The sequence below is a fragment of the Carassius gibelio genome, chromosome A7, assembly GCF_023724105.1.
Source record: "Carassius gibelio isolate Cgi1373 ecotype wild population from Czech Republic chromosome A7, carGib1.2-hapl.c, whole genome shotgun sequence".
In the NCBI taxonomy this organism is placed as follows: domain Eukaryota; kingdom Metazoa; phylum Chordata; class Actinopteri; order Cypriniformes; family Cyprinidae; genus Carassius; species Carassius gibelio.
Genome location: NC_068377.1, coordinates 12,083,238 through 12,110,872, shown reverse-complemented (window position 1 = coordinate 12,110,872; position 27,635 = coordinate 12,083,238). Strand labels below are relative to the sequence as shown.

Here is a 27,635-nt window from a genome sequence, read left to right as displayed (position 1 = left end):
ACTTTACTGAAGCATAAAAATACCATACTAAGTTTGCAGATATTTAAGAAACATGCTAAGTTAACATACTTGTTTATCTGTAAAACAATGCTACAGTAAGTTATTCTCCTTCGAAAATGTGCGTTCCTGGCTGGAAAACCGGTCTCTGTTTTGGTTTGTGAAACCCGCCCACTGCTTATTTAATTTCATTCATCGTCAAGTGCACTCGTTCTTGTTGATGTCATCAATCTGGCAACCTGCGTGTGTGTCAAGTATGAGGAGGAGGAGCCGGGGGTGAAAAAAAAACAAAACGTGTCTAATATTTTGAATTTGGACTGCGATACCTAGTTCAGCCACTCAGTGTCTTCATTCATCTACACCTTTAAAGATTTCTTTTCATCACAGAGTCTGTGTGCTGTGACAGGAAGTGGATGAAGCAGTTTCCTGTCAATAATGTTGAGACAATAGACCCTGGAAGTTATCTAAAGGTCATTAGTCTCGATGCTTCTTGATTGTGTTTATAAACTTTCTAATCATTAGCAGTGATTATTACATGGCTTGCGGGATTACTTTACTTTAATTGGTCAATTGTGGCATAATGGGGTTGAATATTTTTCTATAATGACCTTTAAACTGACCGTTAATTAATTGTTGTCCCAGGCAACCAATTTCTTTACTTGTGCTAGTTTCTTGTCACTCATATCACTCGGTGGTCTCTTTCTTCTCACATAATGAAATTTAAACAAAAATTGTTTCATTCCATTTATTTTATTTGGTAACTAACTTTGTAACTAGTGGACAAATGTACAGTCAGGAATGTCCTGATTTTGCTGAGTTAGATGTGTTCCTAGGTCAACATATTTTGTTGACCCTGGAACAACATTTTACTCCAAAAATATATTCTTGACCATATCCCTACACCTAAACCTATCCTTAACCATGAGTAATCCCTAAAATCAGAGGAAATGATAGATGAATGATCTAAGCATTTAAGCATAAACTTCACAAAATATATAAACTGGTTCTTCAAATCTGATTGGTTAATCACAATGTTGTTCCAGTGACAACAAAGATGTTGTCCCAGGAACATGTCTCACTTGGTAAAATCAGGTTCTGCTACAGTCAGCTTGTCATTAGCACCCCTTGCTTGTATTATCCCTAACTTGTGTCATGTGTGTGTGTGTGCGCATTTTAATGTCTTTCTTTAATGTCTGAACTACACTGTGATTTTATTTAAATGTTTACACCTTTATCTTAGTGTTCCTAGACAATTTCATTTTTAACTCTAGATTGGTTTAAATATGACAGTTTTCTGACTTTGTATTGTTGTAACTTAGCCTGTACCATCATCAGTTATTTCCGTTTATCTCTTTCCTGTGGAAGACTTCTTTAAAGTGGTCATATGATGCTGCTAAAAAGAACATTATTTGGTGTAATGAAATGTGTTTATGCAGGTTAAGGATAAAAAACACATTATTTTCTACATACTGTACATTATTGCTTCTCCTCTGTGCCCCGCCTTTTGAAACACGTCGATTCATCGTGTCCTCTTTTGGAAGGCCAAACAAAGTAGTTTTGTTTTCTCAACGAAACTGTGTCACACACCACAGCCTTTAGTGAGTGGGGGCTGGAGGCCTAGAGTGGCCCGCGGGATAGAGTGAGTGGAGGCCAGCTTGAGTGAGTGGAGGCAGGCAGGTTGAGAACGGCATGGCCGGCGGATTCTATGAAGGAGTGTAGAATCCGCCGGTGGCGGTAGCAACAACAATACTACAGCGAGAATAAATGTATGCCTTCTTTCTTTGCGTGAACATCTGGGCGGCGTTATGCAAATCTTCCCACATAGTGATGTAGAGATGTGGGGGCGTGTTAGAACGAGCCGTTTTAGGGGGGTGTGGTTGAGTCTTCGACTTTTATAAAGAATACTTTTTCGGATTTGAGACTTTAGTCTTTGCACCTTTACAGATCTTCTTTATGCACCAAGAGCTTGAAACACTCCAAAGAGAAAGAAAAATTTGAATTCGCATCATATGACCCCTTTAATACACTTTTTGCATGAATAGGATATCAAAAGTTTATTTTAGATGCTTCTGGTGTTGAGTTTACTTCAAGCTTCCTATACACTACTTCAACATAGATTTCTTTTTGTATTCCAAGTTTGGCATATATAAACATGTACACTGTCAGAGAAAATGTGCATTTTAGTTTTGGGCAGCGGGCCAACATATAGTGATTGTGCTAAAGGTGTCCTGAGTTCAAGTTCTGGCTCACAAACCTTTCCTGATCTTGTCTTCCTCTCTCCCCCAATTTGCTTCCAGTCTAGTTACTGTCCTATCATAATCACAAAAGAAAAGAAAAAATGTGCATTTCAAACATTTCAAACAACTTGTTACTGGGGCAGTACCCCTTAGGGACATCTTTGTACTTATCTACCCCTAAAAGGTGACTAATAGTAACATACTACTATAAACCTTAAACCTTAAGGGTAAATAAGCACAAAGTTTGTCCCTTTACAGGTACTGCACCGGTAACATGCCTAATGGTACATGGTGTTTTTGTAAGTATTTCTGAGTGTAAATGCACACAAACACTGAGCCCTTTGAATTCTTATCCACATAGTATGTGAATTTGAGCAAGTGCCAGATCCTACTGTAAATGAGAATGTGCTTAAATGTGGTGCCTGTGAAAGCTCAAAGATGCCTGGGTTTTTTTGCTCAGTTTGAAGTCAGGTTGAGTGGATACTATGGACCCCGAGCCATCACCATAATGCTTTCCTGTGGGATTGTTCTGGATTTTTGTGTCAACACAAAAAGGAACAGAAAATAGAGCTCACCTCAGCCAATCACAAAAATCAAAATGTCGATTAGACTCATAGTCTACAACCCTGACTGACTGCCTTACAAAAGCGGCCATTTTTTCAAGTAATGCAAACTATTGATTGCACATGAGTCTGTATCTCTTTTAACAATAAAGTTCTCTTAGCTGATAATTTTATTAGCTCGAGCAGTTTCCTCTTCAGATCTGCTGGTAGCCAGTGTGATTCATTCCTCCTTTGGACAAGCTTCACTAAATAAATTATAATGGTGCTAACTGCTATAAGCAGCAGATTAAGCTTTGGCTCTGACACCACAGTATGACTGTACCACATTAATCCCCATCAGCCACCACCAAACACGCATAAAAGCAGAAATTGGACGAAAGTTCAATGCATTTCTAGCATAAACTCATTTAGTTTTTCGAGGAAAAATAGCTCTTTCCCTTCCTTGTGATTGAGTCTGAGATTGACACAGCTTTTACCTTAAAGTGAATTTCTCATTTCGATTTAGCATGTTTCCCCTGAGAAGGTGACCTGTGAGTGACACATTATCTCACTTTCTGTGCATGTGTGATCTGATTCCACTACTGTACCATTAGACCATTTACAAGGTAAAGACATTTAGCACCAAACACTGCACAGAAATCATAAGGGACAGTTGATTTTCTGTCATACCTTAGTCTTTACTGAAGTACTGTTCATTTATTTCATTCCATTGTAAGAAATGTGTGGCTATAAGATCTGATTTAAGAATCAAGGGTGCAATTTGATAAGATAAAAAAAAAACATCTGAAATGATATAACATTATGTTATATTACATTATAGAGTTTACCCTGAAGAAACTCCCAGTTTTCTGCTTATTAATAGTTAGTAAGGTAGCTATTACGTTTGGGTATGGGGTAGGATTAAGGGATCTAAAATATGGTCATGCAGAATAAGGTATTAATATGTAATTTGTATGTACTAATAAATCCATGTGCAAGGCTTTATTGAATGGTAAGAATCAGGTAAGAATCATACAATGGCAAACAGATATCTAGAAGGCGAGACTGAAGAGTAGTCTATAACAGGCATGGGTCAAAAGACAGCAAACATAATCCAGAGGGCGAGGCAAATGAGTAATCCAACAACAGGCGATAATCCAGGAAAGGGGTAAACAGAGTTTACACAGGCAACAATCAAAACACAAGTAAACAAGCAAGGCAAGGCAAGACAATGACTAGATAATGAAAACTAGACATAGTGTAGTGTAGTGTAGCTATTGCTAGGAGAGAGATAACTGCCAGACAATATTCTGTGACTCGTACAGGATCAGAGTGAGTGTTATATAGTGTGTGTTATTGGATGCAGGTGAGTGCACAATCAGTGCAGTGGGGCATGGGAGATGTAGTCCAGAGTGATGTGTAACAGTCTGTGTGGTGTGAGTGTCAGTATGGCGAGAGAGCGACCTCTTGGGCTTCTTTGGATGAAAGTCCATGGACTTTTACGGATTGGTGACAAAGTAATATATATGCTAATAACTAAGCAACAATAGTGAGAATTGGTCCTTAAAATAAAGTGTTACCATTGTATGAATATGCAGAACTAAAGAGTAAAGACTCCATTTATACCAAGAATGGTAATTGTAATGATAACTATTTTAGCTTTAACGCACAACAGTTATGCGTATAACAGTTGTTATTATAGTTATTGTCCTTAGTGTGAAAAAGTCTAATGCCATTTGTAAGTTGAAGACATCTTTGACTTTTTTTATTTGAGACCGACAAAATATTATTTTTGGAATAATATTTGAAAACAATCATTATATTTGCAGCTATAGTTGCTCTGATTTGTTGCTAATTGAAAGGACACACTGCAGTTTAACTGTGTTTTGAATAAAGTTCAGGCTTCATAAAAATAATTGCTGCAAATTATTCTGTAAATTAACGTAGAAAACAAAGCAGTGCTGTAGCCTCTCAGTAATGCTGTCTAATCTTTACTCTTACGAATTTGGGACTCATCTGCACGATAGCTTGTACTTATTCTTTGTGAACAAATCTTTGTGTTCACTGGAACATGAGTAGATGGATAAAGCCGGAGGGAATATGAGGTAAAAAGTATTGGAGAGGATGAGAGGAGGACCAGGGAAAGATAAGTCCAGAAGGCCAGTGGACACATTTCCTATCCTCCACACACTTCCGCTTTGGGAAGGGTGCGAGCATATGCGCATGTGTTTGTTTCAGACATAATGAGACACAGAGACACTTTCACTGATAGTCTGTCTTTCAGCACTTGTCGTTCACACGCTCACTGGCACCAGAGGAAACAGATGGGGAGGGGTGAAGCAGTGCAGAACGGGCCGTGAGGAAGCGACAGTCACTACAGTCAGCAATGTTGGGACCAACACTGCAGCATATGTAAACACATCAGAGCCTCACAAACACTCAGTGCCATGTTTCTGTGGAAAACATGTGGAATAGAGGAGGTGTCATGGAATCTGTGTACGCTAACTTGTGTGATAGAGAAAGAAGAGAGAAATTATATTTCTAATGTGTGTGTGTGTGTGTGTGTGTGTGTGTGTGTGTGTTTGTGTGAGGAAGAGTGACTAGAGTCTACACAAGGGGTCCTCAACTCTGGACCTCAATATTCACTTTCCTGCAGAGTTCAGCCTCAACCCTAATCAAACACACCTGAAGAAGCTAATCAAGGTCTTCAGGATTACTACAAAGTTGCATGTAGGTGTGTTTAATCGAGATTGGAGCTAAAAGTGGATCTCCCCCTCTTCCCGGAACGTGATCGTGGAGGGGGCCAGAGTTAATATGCTGTTCAGGGGACCCAGAAACCATAGCAGTGCCCCTTTCTATTCTATTCTATTCTATTCTATTCTATTCTATTCTATTCTATTCTATATGACCCTGGCCCTATGATATCAAAATGAGTTTTGTGGCTTTTAGTTAATGTATTTTACTTTAGATTGTTTCATAATTGATCAAATGTGCAAAATCAACACAGTTTTTTAAATGAATTGGTTCAACATTGAGAGCAGCTTTACAGCAGAATTTGAATTTCTCATATTTGAAGATGTTTACATTATTGATTCTGTTGATCTTCCTGTTGATCTGATTGATTTCCCTGTTTATTTCTGTGAAGCTGAATTAGACCTTGCATATTTTTCTCAATTCGACCATCTTGTTATTTTTTATCTTGTTATTTTATGCAAAAAAACATGGCTCCTTTCTCTTCTGGGAACATAGCCAGAAATTTTGATGACTTGTAAATTTTTTTCCAAAAATCACTGTCTTATAAGAGTGTAAATACCACCTGCCTCCTCCTAGCAATAACATGGTTTGTTTATGTCTTCATTTTTCTATTGCATATAATTTCCTTTCATTGACTAAGAATAAATTGGCTGATTTTTTATTTTTCATTTTGAAAGTGTCTTCGTTGCTTTCATCCAAGGTACAAGCTGTCTAGTTAAGTTTTTCTAGGAAAACAAGAGACTGGGCAAGCAAAACCCTATGACAAGTCTCGCCCATTTTACTATTTCAATAGGAAACTTTAACTGTAGTAGTAAGCTATACGACTCTAATACAATAATTTTGCACTCTATTCTCAACATCTTCTCCATCAGACTATACAGTTACCATGGAGAGAAAGACAACAGATAGACACATTATTTCCATGAATATGAGCTGTGTCCATGTAGGGACTTAGTCTGGCTAACACTTTATGTGTTGAGTTCACACTTGGATTGTAGTTTCCAACCCTCAGCTGAATATTTCCATGTAGATGTGGCAGCTGAGAGAAGATGTTAGTGTTTTCATCATGATCTGATCTTTTTGATTAATTGAGCGTCTGTTTTATGTGATCACTGTGAGGTCTGAGATCGGTTTTGCCTCGTACACACCATCTGCTGTTGAAAATCACATTAATTTACTGCAGTCAGTGTTATGCAGCTTTTTATTTGTGCTTGTCCAGGTGTGGTGGTGATGTTGTCAAGAACCTTCCATTAACACCCTCAGACATTTTCGAGAAACAGATCACTATCGCTTCATGTTTGGTGTGTATGTTTTTTGTGTGTGCCCAGTAAAGGGCTCCAGTCCTGCTTGATGGTGTGGAAAGGCCTCAATCTCACACATCAGTGAAAGGAGAGGAAAAGATTGGGTGAAGGGCAGAAAGAGAGTTTGGATTGGGACTCATGCCACTACAATTATCCTGTGAGAGTAATTGCTTTTGGCAGCACTCTCTGCAAAGTCACAGAGCAAAAACCTAAACGATTCCTGTGTGAGAAAATTGTGCAAGGTGATACAGGGTGGTGGACACTGACACCATTTTATAAGTCTATTATTTACTCATATTTGATCTCTGCAAGATTATATCAGCATGTTTCTAAACATGGAGCTTACATATGCTCTGGATAAAAATATGAGAATATCTTAATAAGAAGGGAATCACACATCAAAGCTACCAATGTCGACTGCTTAATTTTATGGAAGTGAATCTAAATTTGTGTGCACTTATAGCTTATGTATATATAACCAAGGGGTGTTTGAGAGGGGAAGCATGCAACTCCTCAAAAAAGGAAAAATTGTGCTGTGAATGTGAGGGAAGGAGGACAACATACTGGTGAAAAGTCTTGTGAAAGCTGATTGGCAGTCAGTACCTTGTCAGTAATGCCCAAACTTATACTGTATGTGCAGTAATATGTTTTGTATAGCACCGTGTTGGTGTGGCTGTCATGCTGACTGACACGATCCTACTGTACACCAGACAATTCTAATTGAGCTGTGCGCCTTTTTACATTTTGAATGACTAGATTTCAGTCTGATGATGAATAAGCTGTGTGTCAATCTAGTAATTCCAGATCTATGTTATTTGTGTGTTTTCTTGTTAGAACTATGCATGCTTGACATTGTTTACATTATATAAGCTGCTTTGGAACATAAGTTGCAGCACATTTTAGATCACAAAAGGTGACCTATATTACAGAAAATGTTGTAACTAATGACAGAATTTTCTTTTTTGGGGAATCTATTAATTATAATATGTTATTATTCCTCAGGAGATTTATATCTGATTAGGTATCAGTTGTATCATATATTAGATGTTCCCCTTAATATATGTAGAATAAATATGAATATACATTTTTAATGGACATATAAAAATATAGAGTTTAAGAATTTTATGAGAAACATCTGCATTCATTCAGAATTATTTGTGGCTTATCTTTGAGATACTGTTTTGAAACTGGAGACGGAGGCATTTGTGATTATTCTGAATTTTGTTGGTGAGGCTTTAGTTCCTAATTCTTGTCAGGTTTCGTCACTTTGTGCAGTTTAGGTGGAGGAATATTGTACTAGCAGACAAGTCTGACAAATATCGTCCAGACAGTTTCTCCTCCATGAAAATGAGATGAGACAAAATGCCTATAAATTTTGAAGTGGGTGACAGCAGCAGCCTGGTTTGTTTCTCTTGGCTGCTGTCTTCTTATAACTGGATGTGCCACGTCGAAGAGCAAACAAACATGAGAAACGATTACATTTAGAGTTTCTGGAGGCAGACCAAGTATCACCAAATATACACTTAAAAATATGCTTTTAATCAAAACAGTGTGTTGGTTATGGCCTGCATGACAATTATCGCTTGCATGTGAAGAAGCCAAGTAAGTAATATCCATTAGAGTCGTCATGTAAGGGTTTTGCTGCTGTGACATCATGCCATGTTCAGTGTCGAGTAGTTAAAAAATCTAGCTCATGCAAGTTAATCAGCCGCTAATGAAGGTGAATACAGTACATTGGGCTAATGAACATTAAGCATATGTATGTGACCGAGCACAGGGGAGTTCAGATAGTGAGCAGGAAATGGAAACATTAGATTTTACTAGATTAGATTAGATTTTACAATAGACCTTAGACATGAGACAGTTTCTTACTGCAGTTGCACCACTAAGGAAGTAATTAGGTGTTGTTTGTTACTTAGATTATTATGTGGATTTATTGTGTTTCATTGACATGAATATTAAACTGATTAGCCTTATTGTGCAAGGGCCCAAAATCAAATGTAGGTTGTTTGAGATGAGGTACATTGAGGTATATATTATGCACTGTGTCTGATCCAGACAGATGACTTGCAGTGAGTGAGTGATTTCTATAACAGGCTAACTAGTTGCACCTTTTCAATCTTATTTAGCCATTCCCACACATCCCTCCTTCAAAGCCCCTTCTGTTTATCCTGATGCTCAGCGTGTTGACTTTGCCTTGAATTCCATCAATCTTTCTGCTTGGAAGATCAGGCAGAGTTCTGTAAGAGGAAGAAATAGCATATTAATTTCCTCTTTCAGAACTACTGCTGAAGTTGTAATTAAGTGTGCACAGTTAACCTCTTGGGAGATAACTGAGCGTCTTTTCTCATCAGTGTCTTTTTCTGTCTCTCTGCAGTAAGCTTTAAGTAAAGACATGTTGTTGGTGTGCAGTTTAATGAGTCTTAAAAATATATGAATAATTTTGCCTGAGCCCCATTACATTTAGACCTTACCATGATGTGACGTATTTGTAAGAATAGTAGAATATTCAGGTTTTTTTTGTTCACTATGTAGATTATCAGTAGCAATCTACAGTAATACGTTATTCTGATTCCTTTCTGTTTAACAGTTTCATAGTTCATGAGTCATATGTAATATTTGATCATCAACTGGTAAAACTGGAAATTTAACTATATTAGCATCCACACCAACGGGCAGTAGAGTTCTGTTCATTATAAGTGTGCTCCAGTTATCATGTGTGCCACTTGAGATGTTCAAGCAATGGATTCTGATTGGCTGTCAATCTTCTTATTGTTCTTCAGCTAGAAATTCATTTTGAAAAGTGATTTAAACTATATTGTTATTCTGAATTCTGTACTTCCCTATTCTCATAGTATTAGAGTGATAGTTAAAACTTTATAGTTAAGAGTTGTTATCGCCCTTGTTGTGAACAGTCCTTTAGCATACAGACCAGCTCGATTAGCCAGGTAGAAAAACATATTAGGGTTGTAGTGAATAGATTGTTATTAATTGTTATATGATGAGATCTCAGCCCTTTGATTGCAAATTTAGTGTGTGGTTCATCCGCTCCGTTGGATGTCTCCAACTCTCTGCTGCTATTATGAAAATATATAAAAACATGTCAATTTTATCAGTTTATGTATCTTTTTCTTTCCCCTCCCTTCTTTCCGCATCTGTCTCTCCTTTTCTCTTGCTCTGACTTCCTCCTCCTAACTGCATCTCTTGCTCCTTCTCCCCTCCCTCTGTCTCTCTCTCTGCCAGCCACCACCAACTTGGACTCGGAGAGCAAACGAACGGCCCACTTCCAATCGTCATGGCAACAGCATGTGAATGTGTTCGGCTCGTGGAGTAGGCCGGAGTGTGTGCAGGAACTGCACCAGGAGGCTCAGCTGAACCTACAGAGTCTGCTGCAAGGTAGGAGAGTCAGCTGCCAGCGCTTCATCTGTGTGTTTCCGTGCCACTAGAGCTTGTGTAGCCCCATCATCTGCCTGCCTGGATCTGTCTATCATTTGTTTGCGTTTTGTTTTTCTGGGTGTGCGTTTTGCATCGCCTAGCATGCTGTGAATATCCGCCACTTCCATTCCCATTCTCTGTTTCCCAGTGCGTGTAAGAGAGGGCACTATTTGTTTTTCTATTCCTCTGAGCATCCTCATGTTTTCCCTCTACTTGTCTCCCATCATTCCCTCTCTATTTCTGACTCATATTTAAAATCCATTAGATTAATTTCCATTTGCAGATAATACACAGAGTCTCCACTTCTCTTTCATTTTTTTTTTCGGTGAATGAATAAGCCAGTGCTTGTGGCTCTTACTACTGTGAGTGTGTGACTGTACATGGCTGAATTTCCCTCTTTTATCTCTTTCTTGTTTGATGTCAGCTATTAATATGTATCTGTGAGGTTTGAGATGCTATTCTAGTTTAAGCTCCGCATCAGATTGAATGGGCAGCTGTTGCTTAAACAACAGCAAGTGGGTGGTCAGTGTCAGTACGAATGTGTGGCACTGTGCTATGTGCATAAACATCAGTTTGCCTTTTGATATACAGTGGGTATAGAAAAGATGGACACAGTTTTTGTTTCATACAGCTCTATTTACTGAGTGCAACTTATAACTTCCAAGTGAAAGATATAATACCAACATCTCAGAAAAAAATGTGCCTGTAAATTCAATATTAAGAATGTGTTCTGAGTTTGTCACACCACAGAAAATTTTTATTATCAACCAAAAAAAAAAATGTGCTAAGTACATAAAATAAGTTAGCAAAATCTCGTAAAAAATGGGCGGTATCCTCTGCTCTCAAATTCTGGGGGTGTGTCTGCTGTCTGCACTGAAACCACACACCCCGCCTCCTAAAAGGTTAGTTCACCGAAAAATAAAAATGACGTCATTAATTACTCACCATCATGTCGTTCCAAACCAGTAAGACCTCCGTTCATCTTTGGAACACAGTTTAAGATATTTTTGATTTAGTCCGAGAGCTCTCTGTCCCTCCATTGAAGATGTGTGTACGGTATACTGTCCATGTTCAGAAAGGTAAGAAAAACATCATCGAAGTAGTCCATGTGACATCAGAGGGTCCGTTAGAATTTGTTGAAGCATCAAAAATACATTTTGGTCCAAAAATAACAAAAACTATGACTTTATTCAGCATTGTCTTCTCTTCTGGGTCTGTTTGTGAGGCGTTCACAGCACTGCAGTTTAGTGATATCCGGTTTGCGAAAGAATCATTTGATGTAACCGTATCTTCTTGAACCAGTTCACCAAATCAAACTGAATCGTTTTAAACTGTTCACGTCTCCAATATGCATTAATCCACAAATGACTTAAGCTGTTAACTTTTTTAATGTGGCTGACACTCCACAGTTAAAACAAACCAACATCCCGGAGTAATTCATTTACTCAAACAGTACACTGACTGAACTGCTGTGAAGAGAGAACTGAAGATGCACATGTAAATACAGCTGGATAAAACAAAAACTGTGTCCATCTTCATTTCTGGCTTCAAAGCAGCAAAACGTGATTGTTTTAAGGGGGGGGGTATTTTATTTTTACTGACACTGAAATTTGAGTAAAAAAAAGTTGATATTACAGTTTGTACAGTTGGTATTAATAATAATATGATAAATTCTTCTTATTACTAAACTCTTAAATCCAAAGAGATATTCTTTATAAAAGTTGAGTTGAAAGTTGAAAACACCTCATTTAAACATGCCCCTATATCTCTACGTCATGATGTGGGAAGATTTGCATAACGCTGCCCAAATGTTCACGCATAGAAAGAAGGCATAATTTTATTCTCGCAGTTGCCTAGGCACCATGTTGTGGAGACACTGTGTGTTTCATTGTGAAAACGAAACTACTTTGTTTGGCCTTCCAAAAGAGGATGGTATTCACTTTGTTATGCCTATAGCTGATCCATGCAGGTTGCTGAGGAAATAAATCATCTTTGCACTGTGGATCGCTTTTCACCATGGATGAAGCGGAGTCCAGCCAAGGGTCATTACATGTGGTTGTCGCAAGGTCCTTCGTCCAATCTGCTGGCTGCACAGTTCTCAAGCTGGCCTCTGCTCACTCTAGCCTGATGTGTGTGACGCTGTGTTTCGTGAAAGCAAAACTACTTTGTTTGCCCTTCTAAAAGAGGACATGACTACAAATCAGTGGTTAAAGGGGGGTGAAATGCTCGTTTTCACTCAATATCCTGTTAATCTTGAGTACCTATAGAGTAGTACTGCATCCTTCATAACTCCAAAAAGTCTTTAGTTTTATTATATTCATAAGAGAAAGATAGTCTGTACCGATTTTTCCTGGAAAAACACGAGTGGCTGGAGGCGTGACGTATGGGCGGAGCTAAAGAATCACGAGCGCGAGTAAGCTTTTGCATTGAGAGCGTTTGGAAGCTGTAAAATAACCGTGAGGAAAAAACATCCAAAAACAATTTAACAAGAGCAGCAGCAGCAACGACGTCTCTATGTGGTATGTACTGAAACTGTATATATTTGCTTAGCGGTTTTGGAAAATGACCAACTTTGTTCCACTTTATGTCGTCTTTTTTTTTTTTTAAGCTGTACATGTGGAAAGTGCAGTTTGATGACAACATCGCATGTTGTTTACTTGATGTGCTTACGCGCCGATAGCTAAGTTACCAACACAGAGATATTTTAAGCAGTTTTACTCACCGCCTGCGGTTCCAACACACGATCATGACCCTTTTCGTTGGGACTGCATTATCATTAAGAAATAAACTATGTGCAAATCCGGCGTCAAACTGGTCCTTGTTTGTAAAACAAGCATCTTCGAAATGCAGGGAACAAACACAAACACTTGCACAACTCTGTTGATGCTCTGTAAAAATAACCTCCATCCACTGGTCCCTTAATGCTGTTTTTTTTTTTGGTAATCTGTGCAGGGCTGTCTTGCCCTGGCAACCAAAAACACACTTCTTTTGTGACAATTCGGTCTCTCGCTCTGGTCAGTGAATGTCTCTGCTCTTCTCTACGGGAGCGCGCGCTCTTCTGGGAGAAGTGCCCTTAGATCCCATATAAGGAAATTCCGCTCCATCTAACGTCACACAGAGCCATACTCGAAAAAAACTTTCTGAAACTTGTGAAAAACCGGAAGAGGTATTTTTGGAACAAAAATACTCCTTCAAACGTACAACTTAATTTTTGAAACTTTGTCCATGTTTAGCATGGGAATCCAACTCTTTAACAGTGTAAAAAACTGAGTATGCATGAAATAGCATTTCACCCCCCTTTAGATTGTATTTACAACACTGTTCCAGAATAGTTCAACCCAAATATTCAGATATGTGCAACGCATTTTATGGAGGATTTTTTCCTGATCTGCCGGCTGTTCTGACTCATAATATTTGATGGGATAGCAGCACTGTGTCTTGTCTAGGGATGGGTATCGTTAAGGTTTTAACGGTATTACTACTCTTACTGATACTGCTTAACGGTCCAGTACTTTAACGGTATTCTTAACGGTACTTTGTGTTGTGTGTGTGTGTGTTTTTTTTAAGTTGAGAACAGAATTAACATTTCTTTTTTTTTTATGTAAAATTCATAAAACAATTATTTGTAGCACAAGAAACAGCCATGTTTGAACAAATAGCTATTATACAAAAACACAAATTAATGTAAAACATATGAAATAAACTATATTTTTATAAACAGAACTTCTACATATAAGGTTAGCAAACTAGGGAGATTTTACATTTATTTTAAATGACCTGAACAATGTTGATTCAACATGATTTTAGCATACATAACGTACCTGACGTAGAGACGATCTAGCTAGGCAGTCGGAAACTTTGCATTTCTCTGTCTGCACATAATGCACTTTTGAAAGATGCTTTGACAGATTGCTTGTGTTTCTGCCCTTACATGCAAAAATTTTGTTGCACTTATGACAACGATTGTTGTCTGCATCAACTCTAGTGAAGTATAACCACACTTTGAAACGTTTTGCTGTCTCCGCGATCATCACTCTTTGTATTAAGCGGGAGTTTTCGTACTGTTACGTGTGTACCGCGCTCGTTCTTGTGTGTGTGTGTGTTACTGACAGACAGCCTCCGCAGCGGCATGAGAGATCTCGCAGATCTCACAGACAAACGTCTTAATAATATCGCAAATTAGAAATATTTGGTAAGATAAAATGTGCACGATAACATAATTAAGCAAATCTCTTCGCCATCGTCACTCTTTATTATTAAGCGGGAGTTTTCGTACTGTTATTATGCGAGTCGTGTGCGTGCGCCGCGCTCGTTGTGGTGTGTGTGTGTGTGACTGACAGCATCAGCGGGCACGCATGAGACATCTCGCAGATCTCACAGACAAACGTCTCAATATGATCGAACATTAGAAATATTTGGGGAGATAAAATGTGCACGATAACATTATTAAGCAAAGACACAAAGTACATACATTTTTTTTTCCCTCCAGTACAGAAAGCAGAACCGATACCGTCAGATCTTACTGATACTACGGTCTTTCATCATTTAGCCCGGGGCCAGTTTAATACCGGGTCTCGGTACCCATCCCTAGTCTTGTCCATATCTTTCACTTTCATACACACATAATGCAGCGGATCTCAATTCCAGTCATCGCACCCCCTGCCTTTGCACATTTTGTATGTTTCTCTTATCGCTTCAGACATTTTTCTATTCAAAATGGAATTGAGAACCGTTGATATAATGTTAGCCGATTAAGGGGCCCAGCAACATTAAAGAGATTGGGCATCCATAGTACGTATGTTCAGTTATGGACGAGAAATGAAAAATTCCCATATGCACATAAGTATGTACTGGTTACACCCTACCGAGTTGGGCGACGTCTCGCCCCTTCTGAACACTATCACTTGGGCCTAAGATCAGTACTGCCCCACTATACCTGCTGCACAGCAGTAACCAGACAGATTCCAAACAATGCCTTTAAATATGCTTTCATTACATTCAGTAAGACCTCAAATCACAGAAAATTCCCAGCATCAATAATTCAAAAGTTTATGTAAGAAAGGTACACAGCAAAGGTAACATCATGTCTTGTTACATCTTTCTCCTCTAATATGACTGGTTCACTTATATGGCAAATTAGCTTGTTCCTCAAATCATGACATTGTATCGTTATTAGTATTTTCAGACAGATGTCTAGTCGCTTTGCCTGGTCCATGTTTCATTATTGCAACACTACAATAGGTTAGAACATTTCTGTTCCCTAAAACATACTTAAAGGTTAGGCCTGCAGAAAAGGGAAATGTTAGTCTTCATTTATGATCAATTGATTTTATGATTAATTTGACAATTATCCATTAAAATTTATTTCACAGAAACAAAGATGAAATGGAAAACAGTCCAGACAAAAACTGTCCAAATTGACAAGAAAAGGGGCATTGATGCTCTTGACCCCCTTCCATTCCTCTACTGCATACACAAGACAAGGAGTGACCCATATTTAATAAATGGGTGGTTTTCAGTGAGCATCTTGTTAGGCGATGCTTTGAGGTCATTCATGACCACTCATTCATGCTTGAGAGGTTGGCAGCTTGTCTAGACGAGCCATTTGATTGGCTGATAAGAATGGAGATTTTTGAGTCCCATTAGACTGGCCCAAGATTAGGTCAGGGGAGGAGGGGAGGGTGTGTTTGAAATACCTTCTCACTCACATACTTACTCACTCTTGCTGTTACTTATGGTACTTGCTCCCATACATCATCTTTGAACTCTTGATATTGGTATTTGAAGCCTACCTTTCCACAGAGACTTGTATGATCCAACCACTGTTTCGGTGAGTTTCGGATAAACTAGTTTACTTTCTTTTCTCTTGGTTGGAACTTTTTAGTATGAATGCTTAGCTGCATCCATTGTATTTCTTACATTTTGCAAGTCTGTAAATTATCATGAGCAACATTGCTGAAATAATCTTCATGTATTTAATCAAAAATACAGTAAAATACACTAATGTGCACTATTACTACAGTTTCTCAGCAGATCTTTACTATACTAGTCTTTACTATCACACGGTCCTATCGAAATCATACTAATATGCTAATTTAATGCTTAAGAAACATTTCTCATTACTATCAATGTTGAATATAGTTGTGCAGCTTAATTTGTGTAATCTGTGATGCTTTTTAGGATTCTTTAGGATGAATAGAAATATGAAAAGTGCAGTGTTTATTTGGAATATTTTTGTAACAGTGTAGTAGTCTTTACTGTCAGTTTGATTCATTTAATGACTGCTTGCTGAATAAAGTTTTAAAATAAATGACCTCAGACTTTTGAATGGCAGTGTATATACAGTAGGAAGGTAATTGCTATAATAGCAGAGCATTTGGAAAAGCGAGGATAGATATGTATATTAAAGAGGAATTTCCCCTGTGGTTTGTGTGTAGAATGCTTTGCAAGTTAGCCAGTGTTTGCAGAAGCTGGCCCTTGTTACATCTACAGGGAACTAATTGCCATATCACATTCTAAATCACAACCATCTTGTTTTATATTTCACTTTGCTTTCCATGGGATTAAATACATCAGATTGCATGGTTTGGTCCATCAGTCTTTGCAGTGCAAGTGCCTCCTTGGGTAACATGAAGTCTAGGGCTAAATAAAGGATTGTCTCTCTGCGTATCTCATTAGTGTAGCAATTTGTAAGCCATCTGGTCAACCATCATTCCTGGAATAGAACGGTCTCCATTCAGCGTGATAAATAAAATGCCAACACATATTTAAAAGTTGTGCATGTGCTGGTGGTACACACTGCTATGCTGTAGTTTAGCTGCAGTCTCAATCTTATTTAAGGGGCGGTTTAGGATTTCAACTGTGTGCTCTGTTCAGCTTTGTCCAAGCATGTGAAGAGGGCTCTACTCAACGAGGCTAAACTTGGGGCTCGGGGCTATTGTTGACTCCGGAGGTATGCCATTGTCTTAAACAGCCCACCATTGCTAGGCAACCCAAATCTAAGAGTGTGGCATCCCAGTTCGGAAAAGAGAGATCAACCCCAAAAACACCATCACAGACACAGACCATATTATTGAGGACCTATCATAGACAAAATGTTTTATATACTATGATAAAATCCACTAATCCTGTTGACATTTTTAGATTTAAAGCTAAACATGATTTTGCCGATTTATGAGCCTTTCAACAACCTAAATGTCCAGTAGGGACAAAAGGCAGTATTTAACATTTGAAGACATTTTTTAACATGCTTATCTCACTAAAAGAGCCAAACCATTCCACACTTAGTGAACAGTAATGGATAAAGATCCTTATTGAGGACAGTGCTTTAGTATGTGTTTTTCAGTATATAGTGGGAGGGGTTAAAGAGAACGTTTTGGGGGATTTAAATGGCTACAAGAATGGGGTGGGGTCTTGTGAGGGGAGTCCTTTGAATGTATGTAATGGTAATCATTCTGTTTACAAGACTCCAAGGGAACATTTCTGACAAAGAGGGAGAAGGATTTCATGAATTGATTTCCTTGCCTCTTAGTGCTTTTGCTAACTTTAAAACTAGCATGTTGTGTCTGTGTCTTCTCAGATTATGAGGAGCAGTTGTATGATAACAGAGTGACAGGACAGACATTCAGACATCCTTCCTCTCAGAGCTCGGAGGACACGTCAACCTCTCTCAGCCGATCACCTTCCTCACTCAGCAACAAGAAGACAGAGTTCGTCTTTGTGGTAACTACTTGTATGCGGTCTTATGAGCTCTTACACTGATTAAACAAGTAACTTTGGCTTTTATTAAGTATTTTGCAGTCACTGGATTCTGACTTGAGTGCCACCAACTCACTTGTTTTCTGTAAAGCATTAATGTTTTGTATAAAGTTTGCAAATCTAATTAGATGTGGCTTGTCCCCCATGTGAAAACAGCTGAAGGCTTCTCTGTGTCTGTTTTTTTTTTTTTTTTTTTTTTGAGAATGTAAATTAACAGTAATTTAAACATCCTACTAAGTCATCTGATAAAAACTCAAGTTCAGTGTTTGAATATAAAGGATATTAATTATTCAAATCAATTATATAATCATTCATTTTTACCAGGTCTGCTATTCAAGCAGATGTAGAATGACGATTTTGTATAATACAAATCATTAAAAATACAAAATAAGGGATGAATCATAATATTTTATATTCATACTCTCATTTTCTCTCTCTTTAGCCTGCAAATAAGCAGGTGTGTGAGGATGAGACCACAACATTAGGGGTCCGGGCGCAGGACCCGACCCCCTGTGGTTCAGAGAAGTCACTTCTAGGCTGGAATGCCTCACTGAGTCCACCTGTTGCAGAGAAACCTCGCTGGTACCTGGGCCGACATACTCCAGCTCACCTTGTACCCATTGAGATCACAGGTAAGGGTGACTTTGCATACTATCATGTTGAGCATATCTGTAGATTTTTAAAGTCTTTTTAGTGTCCGACCTGTTTGGAGGTGTCATTGGTGTGTAGTTTATGTTAAGAACTTTCCACAATTTATTAGCTGTGTTGAAATGTGCTTTATTAATTAAATGAGTCCATATCAAGTGGTGAGAATTTTTTTCTCAGTACAGCTGATGTTCTGTAAAATTTGGGGGTAAAAACATAGACATAGACTGAACAATAGTGTCTCCTCACTAAAAAAAGTAAAGTGAATGGTCCTAGGTTACCTGAAATAGTGTTGAATGTTTTTGATTTTGCAATTTAAAACACATAATCATCATCATCGTCATCTTCATCCACCACAGACAGTCCCATTTCTCACTTCTTATACTCTCTTTCCTAAAAGTTAAAATACTTAAAATGTTAAAGCATTTGCTCCTCTCTCAATTTGTCACCCTTATTTTTTTTTAAAGTGGTACATCACCTCCTTCTCTGTCTCAGCTGTCCCACACCCATCTCTCTAAATCTCTCTAAGTTTCCCTCTCTATCCTGGACATAGTAGAGAGGTGGTTGGATCTGTAAACACATATTATTCTGTGCTTAGGCAGCCTGGAGTCTGATTCCCAAAGTGGTGCTGCTCTTCACCCACTAAAGATAATGAACAGGTAGCTGTTGCCATGGCAACATGCAGCTTTCCCTCCTTTGCTTAGCTAGGAGGTGCAGAAAAAGCTGCATAGAGTGAGAGACAGACAGGGAGTGATTGAGAGAGAGAGGACTGTAGTGGATGGCTGGGAGTAGCAGGGCCAGAGGAAGAAAAAAAGAAATGTTCACCTCCTTTTTGTTGGTATTTTTATGAATAAAGCCAGCTCACATATTGGAAGGTAATGAGGTTTCTTAGTGTGTTTTCAGAGAGCTGTTTTCTGAGAGACACAAGGGGTATCCATGTAAAGAATAGTTCTCACAAACACATAAGCATTAAATTGTCCCACAGAAATGATAGAAAGTCACACAGATCTCCCATTGGCTAGTGCTGAGGTAATATCCAGCTCTCATTTTGATGCATCCAGTGTCCATTGTCTGATTTCATTACTCCAGATCAATCAGGCATCATGATCAAGTCTCCAGCTAACCATCTATCTCATGCTGGCTATTGTTTTTATCCATAAAAATCTTTTTCTAATAAATTACCAAAATGTTTGTCATTGCTTTTCCTCAAGTTTGATTAGGCAGTCATGGCTAATGTTTTTCAGCCTAATTGTAACATGTATAGGATAAAATACCTTTTATATAACAATTTTAAGGTCATAAAAATAAAAATAAATTCTGACTGAAGACTGGCAGTTAGCTTGACAGCTGGTATCTCATATCTTGCCTCAGGCCAGAGCTTTGATAAGCACGCCACACAACACAGCAAACTGCGGGCCGCCTTTAGAACTGATTCAGCGGTCAACCCAAAGACCGTTCCCCGCCCGAGGAGTGTGGTTGCAGGCCCTGATGTCACGCTGCACTGCCAAGGTGACTAACAGGAAGTTAGGCAAGTTAATGACAGGGTCACAGAGTGCAAAAGGAAATAAACAGGAAAAGGACAATGGGCACTGACCAATGATTTCTACCTAGAGTCATTTGTAAATCTACAAAAAAATCTATTAGTTTGTTAGAGCCACATATAGGCTTTGACAAATTGTCACAGATTGCAATTTTAGTTTACAATGTTCTGAATTACATCATATAGAATCTTTACAAAAATGCTTTTGGGAATGAAGGACTAACATCTGTTTTTGTTTTAAACTCTATTTAAAAACTATTTTGTCTTTAGGTGACAGCAAAATTCTTGCTGTTGATCTAATACAAGGTGCCTGTTCCCCTGGATCCTCTCAACCCAGATCGTTGGAGCCAACTACCGAGAACACAGGCCAACAGCATATTCCACTTCGGAAGACCCATAGTGACCTGGAGTACAGTGTTCCCCCATCCCCAAAGACCCCATCAGGCATGATGGAACATGCCACTCTGATATGCTCAAACCCCTCATGGAATGGCCCAAAAGGTTCTACTTTCTCTCCTTCCTGGAATGACTCTTACACCTATGCCTTGGTTACCAGCCCTGCTTCCAAGCAACCAGTATCTAAAACTGGAATGATAACACCTAAAGGTGAAGGAGGTGGTTTAATCTGTCCATCCCAGACCAGTTCAGGCCTCTCCATGAGCTCAGGGTCACATTCCAGCTCTTTCACCTCCATCTCAGAACCATGTGGACACCGGGTGTATACAGTGTCCACACAAGGGGGTTGTGTCCCTGTAGGGAAAGGGAATGACATAGAGGGGACAGCTTCCACTGCAGGCACAGGAAAAAACAATTGTGAGCAGGAGAAGAGATCAGCCCGGTCCAATGTTTTCAGGTTCCGTGAACGTTCACTTTCAACACCAACAGACTCTGGATCATTTTGTTCAGCAGATAATATATGTTCCCCAGGTGAGGCCATCCCTGTTGTTTCAGAGGTTGAGAGTTATGCCCTGTTATATCCAAGCAACAGCTCAGAGGATAGCATGAGCACTGATAATGTTTCCGTGACCACAGGTTCAGACTTCCTTCTGGATGGTCGACTGAGGTCCCGATCACGCAGCATCTCACTAAAGAAATCTAAGAAAAAGCCACCACCTCCAGTACGTAGTGTATCCCTGATGAAAAATCTATCAGAGGTTGGAGGAATGGGCTCCTACCACAGTGAAGGGCATTTCAGAGATGGCAGACCCAAAAGTCTCTTCATCCCCCGAGATTACCATATTCAAGATTCATTCCAGCCTGAATTCCTAATTGCCAAACCTGAGGACGACTCAGATCAAGCCCACAGTAGCTTGGAGACATCCTCTGATATTTCTCAGCCTGCCGACAGGGAAACAGAGCTTGGGTTTTCTCCTCACTGGCAGCTTAACGAGTGGAAGTCCAACAATGATCCCTACCACTCACTGTCAGGTTCAAGTACAGCCACAGGTACCACAGTGATTGAGTGCATGAAGGTGCGGGGCAGCTCAGAATCCCTAAATTCACCCTCAACGTCACGAGCAACATCTCCATCCCAGCTCTCAATCGAGGCTGAGACCAAGGTATCCCCTTTCAAGCCCCCATGTCTCATGTCCCCATCCAGTGGCTACTCAAGCCAGTCTGAAACTCCAACCCCGACTATATCAAACACATTCATCACTGGACCTTCTCCAGTTGGCTGCAAGATGCGGCCAAAGATTCCAGAGCGTAAATCTTCTCTCCCAGCTTCTGCAAAGGATAAATCACGTTCGCGTCTTTCATTTGAACTACCTGCAACCTCTCAGCTGGATCTGTCCTCTGTCAAACCCAAGACGAAGGCCAGCAGACGCCACTCTGACACATCTACAGCCAACAAACCAGGTAAACTGAGCCCTAGTCAGTCTTCACTGCCTATGGTTACAACAACAGACTTGCGAAACATCCGACTTCGTTCAGTTAGCCGCTCAGAACTTGAGGACAGTCCTGATGGCTCTTCTGACATTATAGAGGAAGAGCAAAGTCGAGATCTCAGCCCTCCTATTATTCCCTTGAACACAAAACAATCAAAGCCTCTCGTTGCAGTGAAGCCACCTCTGCCTAAACGGCCCATGAGCTTGATGCTTAAATCTCCCTCCTCATCCCCTCTGGCATATGAATCTCCTCCATCTTCACCTGTGGACCGACCCATGCCTGTGGGGAACATCTATATGGTTGTGAGAAAGCCCAAACCTAAGAGACAAGCTCAGTCATCAATCAGCACATCTGTAATAGCCCCACAAGAGCCACTCCACAGCCATGTACCTCCTCTCCCTGAGTTTGATCTGGAGTATGGGATTCCTATTGAAGATGATCCTCCATCCCCAAGTAGCCCAGAAAGTGAGGATAAAAGTAAAACCCTGCCAAGTAGAATGACAATATCCTGTTTAGCAGAATTAGACAAAAGGAAGCCTAAGGTACCTCCTCCAGTGCCGAAAAAACCCAATGTTTTTCTTCTGCCCTCTCCAAGCACTCATACCAGTGGCGGGGCAGAAAGACACGCTCCACTTTCTGACAACATCTCCCAATCACCTACAGTTCCAATAGCATCTGACATTGAGGGAGATTTGCTTCAAGGTGAAGATCAAGATGATCCTGCAAAGGAAAATTTTGATGGAAACAATAAAAATTCTGAAAGTTACGAGACCTCTGGAAATCAAGAGAATGATGTGGTAGTTGAAGAGAACAGTTCAAAAGATTCAGATTGTCATCAAATTACGGAAAGAGTGACACCTCCAGCAGAGACAGTAACAGGTTAAACTTTGTTTACATTTTCTTTTAAGATGTTCAGGCAGAATGCTGTGTTGGCGTTTAATTTATGTTCTTTTATGCTGCCCCACAGAAACTTATGCAGAAACAGAAATAATGGAAGAGAACAATTCTGCTGATGACAAGACCGAACTACATATTACAGAGGAAACAGATGATGATGTTTTTGTTCACACACCCACAACTCACACAACTGAGGACCTCTTTACCATCATACACAGGTAAAATTTACAGTTTAGCATTCATACTGATTCCTTTAGCTATTTCTCTCTGAACAAAATTGGTGTAAATTGGCATCAAGAATACATATGATGGCATGGTCTGGTACTGGATATCAAGGACTGTGTCTTCTTAATAAATAAATATTATATATATATATATATATATATATATATATATATATATATAGAGAGAGAGAGAGAGAGAGAGAGAGAGAGAGGGAGATATTTCAGAAACACAATTAGCCAGCCCTCTTAAACTCTGTCACATCATTATAATCAAACATATCAAGTAGTGTATCATTAGGATATACAGTGTACTGTATGTGAGTGAAGGGCCAATGCCCTGCAGAGTTCAGTTAAAATCAGTAACTCTTTAGGTGTCTTTAATTAGGGTTGGAGCTAAACTCTGCAGGGAGTGGCCCTCCAAGTCCAGATTTGAGGAAACCTGGTGTAAACGGTTACACAACATTTTTATTATTCTACTTTCCTTAGGTCAAAGAGGAAAGTTCTTGGTCGCAAGGAACCAGCAGATTCTTTTGGAAACAGGCAGTGTCTGGTATCACCTGTGAAAAGCAGCAGCACAGACTTCCAAACTCTGGGCCTTGGGACCACTCTTAGGTCAAGCTCAAGAAATGAGAACTTTATGGCACTTCTCCAGAAGAGAAGCAGCAAAGCCAGCAGCGGGACCCGAGTTTCTGCCATGGAGTTGCTGAAGAGCACAAACCCCTTGGCACGACGAGTCACTGAGTTCTCTCAGTCACAGCCAGATGAGAGTGCAATGAACACACCAAAACCAGCTCCACAGGACCAGTGATTCCACTTGTAGAGAACCACATGTTGGATTTCAATATGGCTGGTTTTCTGTTGCACTCCACTGCCCATCTGAACGGTTTAATTTACAAAGACCTCATGCAGAAGGAATTTAAGTGTTTTGTTTGAGTTTTTGCTTTCAGACAAGGGGATCATACTCTGATGATGTACAATTTTTGTGGAGTATAGTCAGTATTAAACAAACTGAGCCCACCACTAATATAAAATTCTGGCATTGAAATCGGCTATCCTGGAAATATGAATGCGATGATGAGACTCTTGAATGGAAACCCACATCAAGAAATATTTTCAGACTATTATTTGTGGCCAAAGCCTGCTCTGCCCATTTCAGTGGTGAACAAGAAAGTGTCTTAGTAGGATAATCATGTTTTAATAGAGTGCACAAACTCAGACAGAGAGAGGAGTGTATGATACGAGAAGGAAACATTCCACAAAGTTGTAAGAAATGTCTGGTATCCCTTAAAATTAAGCACTTTCACCAGTACAAGAATTAGTTTACAAGACAAAAAGCTATATTTGTTATTTTCCTTTGGTTTTTTTTTCTTCTTTGTTTTGTTTTTGAAAAAAAAAAAAGTATGAAATGCTATATAAATGTCTTCTTGAGTTTATTTTAACCTTTAAAAAAAAGTATAAGATATAAACACTGTATAAGAAAATGTAACTGCTTGATCAAAGACACAACAGACACAAAGCTGTCCATATCTGTGACTATTCTTGGGAAACGGCCTATTATTTTATAAGCTCACAGCACACAAGGGATTGAAGTGGCCAAATTAAACCATCATCATGCAATACACCTGAACCCACATCTAGAGATCTTCCCACACTGCCAGAAGTGTAAACAACAAATCAAAATTGTCATAGACAAAACACACCTTTGAAAAGGAAATTTATGGACAATACAACATGAGGGAATAGCACGGAAAGTGATAGTCTAATGGGTGGACACTAGACTACAGAAGAGGGTCCAGTAAGTGTTACCAGTGGCTCACTGGTATGTTCTGGCTGTCCATTGTGTCAAATCTCTCAGGAAATACGATAACGGCTAATGGTCCAAGTGTATATTCTCTACACAGAGAATTCACTCAACACACAAATTATCAGGCAGGAGATTTACTGAGGCCTATGGATGGCAAAAGAAGACATATATCTCTCATTCTTGCCTCCACAATATTTTTTCCAGAAAAACTACACAGCACATATGACCACAATTCCAGATCATCTGGCAAGACAGTGGATCATTCAAATCCAAGTGCAAAGCTTCTCACTTTATGTCCATTTCAGACTATGCATCAGAGGCAGAGCTCAACAGTGTTATGTTTAGATTACATTTTTGACGAAAAAAAAAAAAACAGTAGAAAATATTTTTTAATGGTTGCCCTCCATGTAACTGCAACACCAGATTGTAGATCGACGTTTGAATGCACAAAGATATTGCAGGCTTTGATCAAATGTGGTAATTCACTCTTTGAGCAGGTCATCTGTGGTAAACTCACCATCATCCTACATTAAGGGAATATTTTGGAGACTACTGCAGACAGAGGATTTACATTAGTCAAGCACAGAGACAGAGACTTCAAAGAGTGCTTCTTCTGACCATTCCTTATGAAACTCCCTTTCCTCATGTGACTGTTCTTCTGGCTCCCAATCAGACAGTGGACAGAAACCTGGTGCTATTGAGCCGGAGCGCCCTCGGCAGTCCAGGAGAGGAAGTGCTTGGCATAAATCTGTTCTAAGTCTGGAACAAGATGGAGATGTGGATCTTTTCTTGATTTTCATCTTCTCAGACTAGTCGTTCAGGCATTCCGACAATATGAAAAGCATAACGGGGAAAAAAGAGACAGAATACCACCACATTAAAATAGTGTGTGACACTTGTTTTAAATATTAAGTGAATGAAAAAAGTTTTAAAACCAGTGTTTATTTGCCTTGTACTCTGGCGTGAAGCCTCTGTGTTTTTAAATGCCTTGGTATTACACTTCCGTAGAAGTTTTAAAGGATTTACTATAATATTTATCACTACTCTTGTGTACTCTGTGCTTAACCCTATCAATGTCAACAGTATGCTCACAGGTACAAGTAAAAGAGAGAGAAGGACAGTGGAAGGAGATGGTAATATATGGGCAAAACTAAATAGAACTCAAGAAATGTACCTTACCGGACTGTTAGAAGCCCTGTGCATCAATTAAGAAAGAGACGAAGACAGGTATCCATTGGCGAGACATATACATTATAATCACAAGTTAATCACATTTTAATCAGTAAACAAAAAACAAAACAAAACCAAGTTTCACTAGCCATTTTCTCTTTCCCCACACAATATGTATTCATTCTGAATCTAATTTCAGAACACAGAAGAGTCAAATGTGGAGAAAAAGGGAGTCCGGAATAAGTTCATAACCATCTGGTTGCTGTCAAGCTTAACCAACAACTTTAATAAAGTCTTAACACCACAAGTTGACAACTCCCAAATAAAGAATACAATATTTGTCATATTTTTACATGAAAGTTGAGACTGAGTTTAGTAGTCTAGCACAAAGGTCCTTTGACAGATTGACAGAATGGAAAAAGCTTTAAAAATTCCGTATTGCCCTTGTTCATTGGGAATAAAAGAAAGACAGGGTGGGAAGACAAGACAATAATGAGAATTATATTTTTGTTATTTTTTCCTTGGAAAGACATATTTTAAAATGTCCATATTATAGACCTCACCCTCCAGGAGAAATGACGGTTGCTGTGAGATCTCTGATCAGTTTAAATATGTCTGGCCTATGTGGTTAAAGGTATATCGTTAAAATAAATTATTTTTCTTGCATAACAGTTCTTCGCAGTTGTGGTGTTGTTTTTCTACTTTCTACAAAACTCTTCATATTTAAAAGGTATTTCTGTTATCATTAAACCACACAAACAATAGTAATTCCACACCACAACAAACGTATGAAATCGCTCTCATTATGATAATTTTGAGCAATATTGCCCCCTTGTGGTTTTATTTGAACCCTCCATTTCTGCTGTGTATCAAACTTCTAGCGCTCACCAGTAACCACAACCACCGGAGCACTTGCGTAAACACATGTTTTCGCTGCTACTGGAAAATGATTTTTCATCCACGAGGCCATCGTATGCAATAACAAAAGGTCAAAACTAATTATTATTATTTATATATTTGTTTATTTATTTATTTTATTTATTTGTCAAATGTTGAGTTAGACTACCGTTCAGAAGTAGGGGTTTAATAACGTAATGTTTTTGAAAGAAGTTCACCAAGGCTATATTTATTAGATTTTTTTTTTAAACAGGATTCTTAGAAGATTCTTTGAAATATAAATCTTATGCATAAATTCAATGCTGTATCAGCATTCTGTTTACAACCTTTTAACATTTTCTATCAATTCAATGCATCCATTAAGAAGAAGAAGAAGAAAACCGACCCCAAACTTTTAACCAGAATCCCTGAAATTATCACATATATTTTTTTTTAGATGAACATCTTGGAATTTTCAGATATTTTTGAGATGATCAAAGCAAAAGTTGTTTAAGTAAAAATTAAACGAGTGAGAGGATTATATATATATATATACATACATAAGACA

At 38.9% G+C, this 27,635-nt stretch overlaps 1 protein-coding gene across 6 annotated transcripts in view; it reads left to right on the top strand.

The window, feature by feature from the left end:
• The window catches only part of LOC128017733 (NHS-like protein 2), an 81,874-nt gene extending 55,009 nt beyond the window's left edge, over positions 1-26,865 (top strand). For 4 of the 6 annotated variants that reach the window (XM_052603198.1, XM_052603200.1, XM_052603201.1 and 1 more), the window contains 7 exons: positions 10,075-10,227; positions 17,846-17,988; positions 18,467-18,656; positions 20,041-20,178; positions 20,480-22,975; positions 23,064-23,211; positions 23,704-26,865. In XM_052603198.1, the coding sequence (XP_052459158.1) occupies positions 10,075-10,227; positions 17,846-17,988; positions 18,467-18,656; positions 20,041-20,178; positions 20,480-22,975; positions 23,064-23,211; positions 23,704-24,025 (3,590 nt within the window). In that variant the 3' untranslated portion in view covers positions 24,026-26,865. The remainder of the gene's footprint in view (positions 1-10,074; positions 10,228-17,845; positions 17,989-18,466; positions 18,657-20,040; positions 20,179-20,479; positions 22,976-23,063; positions 23,212-23,703) is intronic. The other 2 variants (XM_052603199.1, XM_052603203.1) reach the window with 1 other exon arrangement.
• The last annotated feature ends 770 nt before the right edge of the window (positions 26,866-27,635 follow it).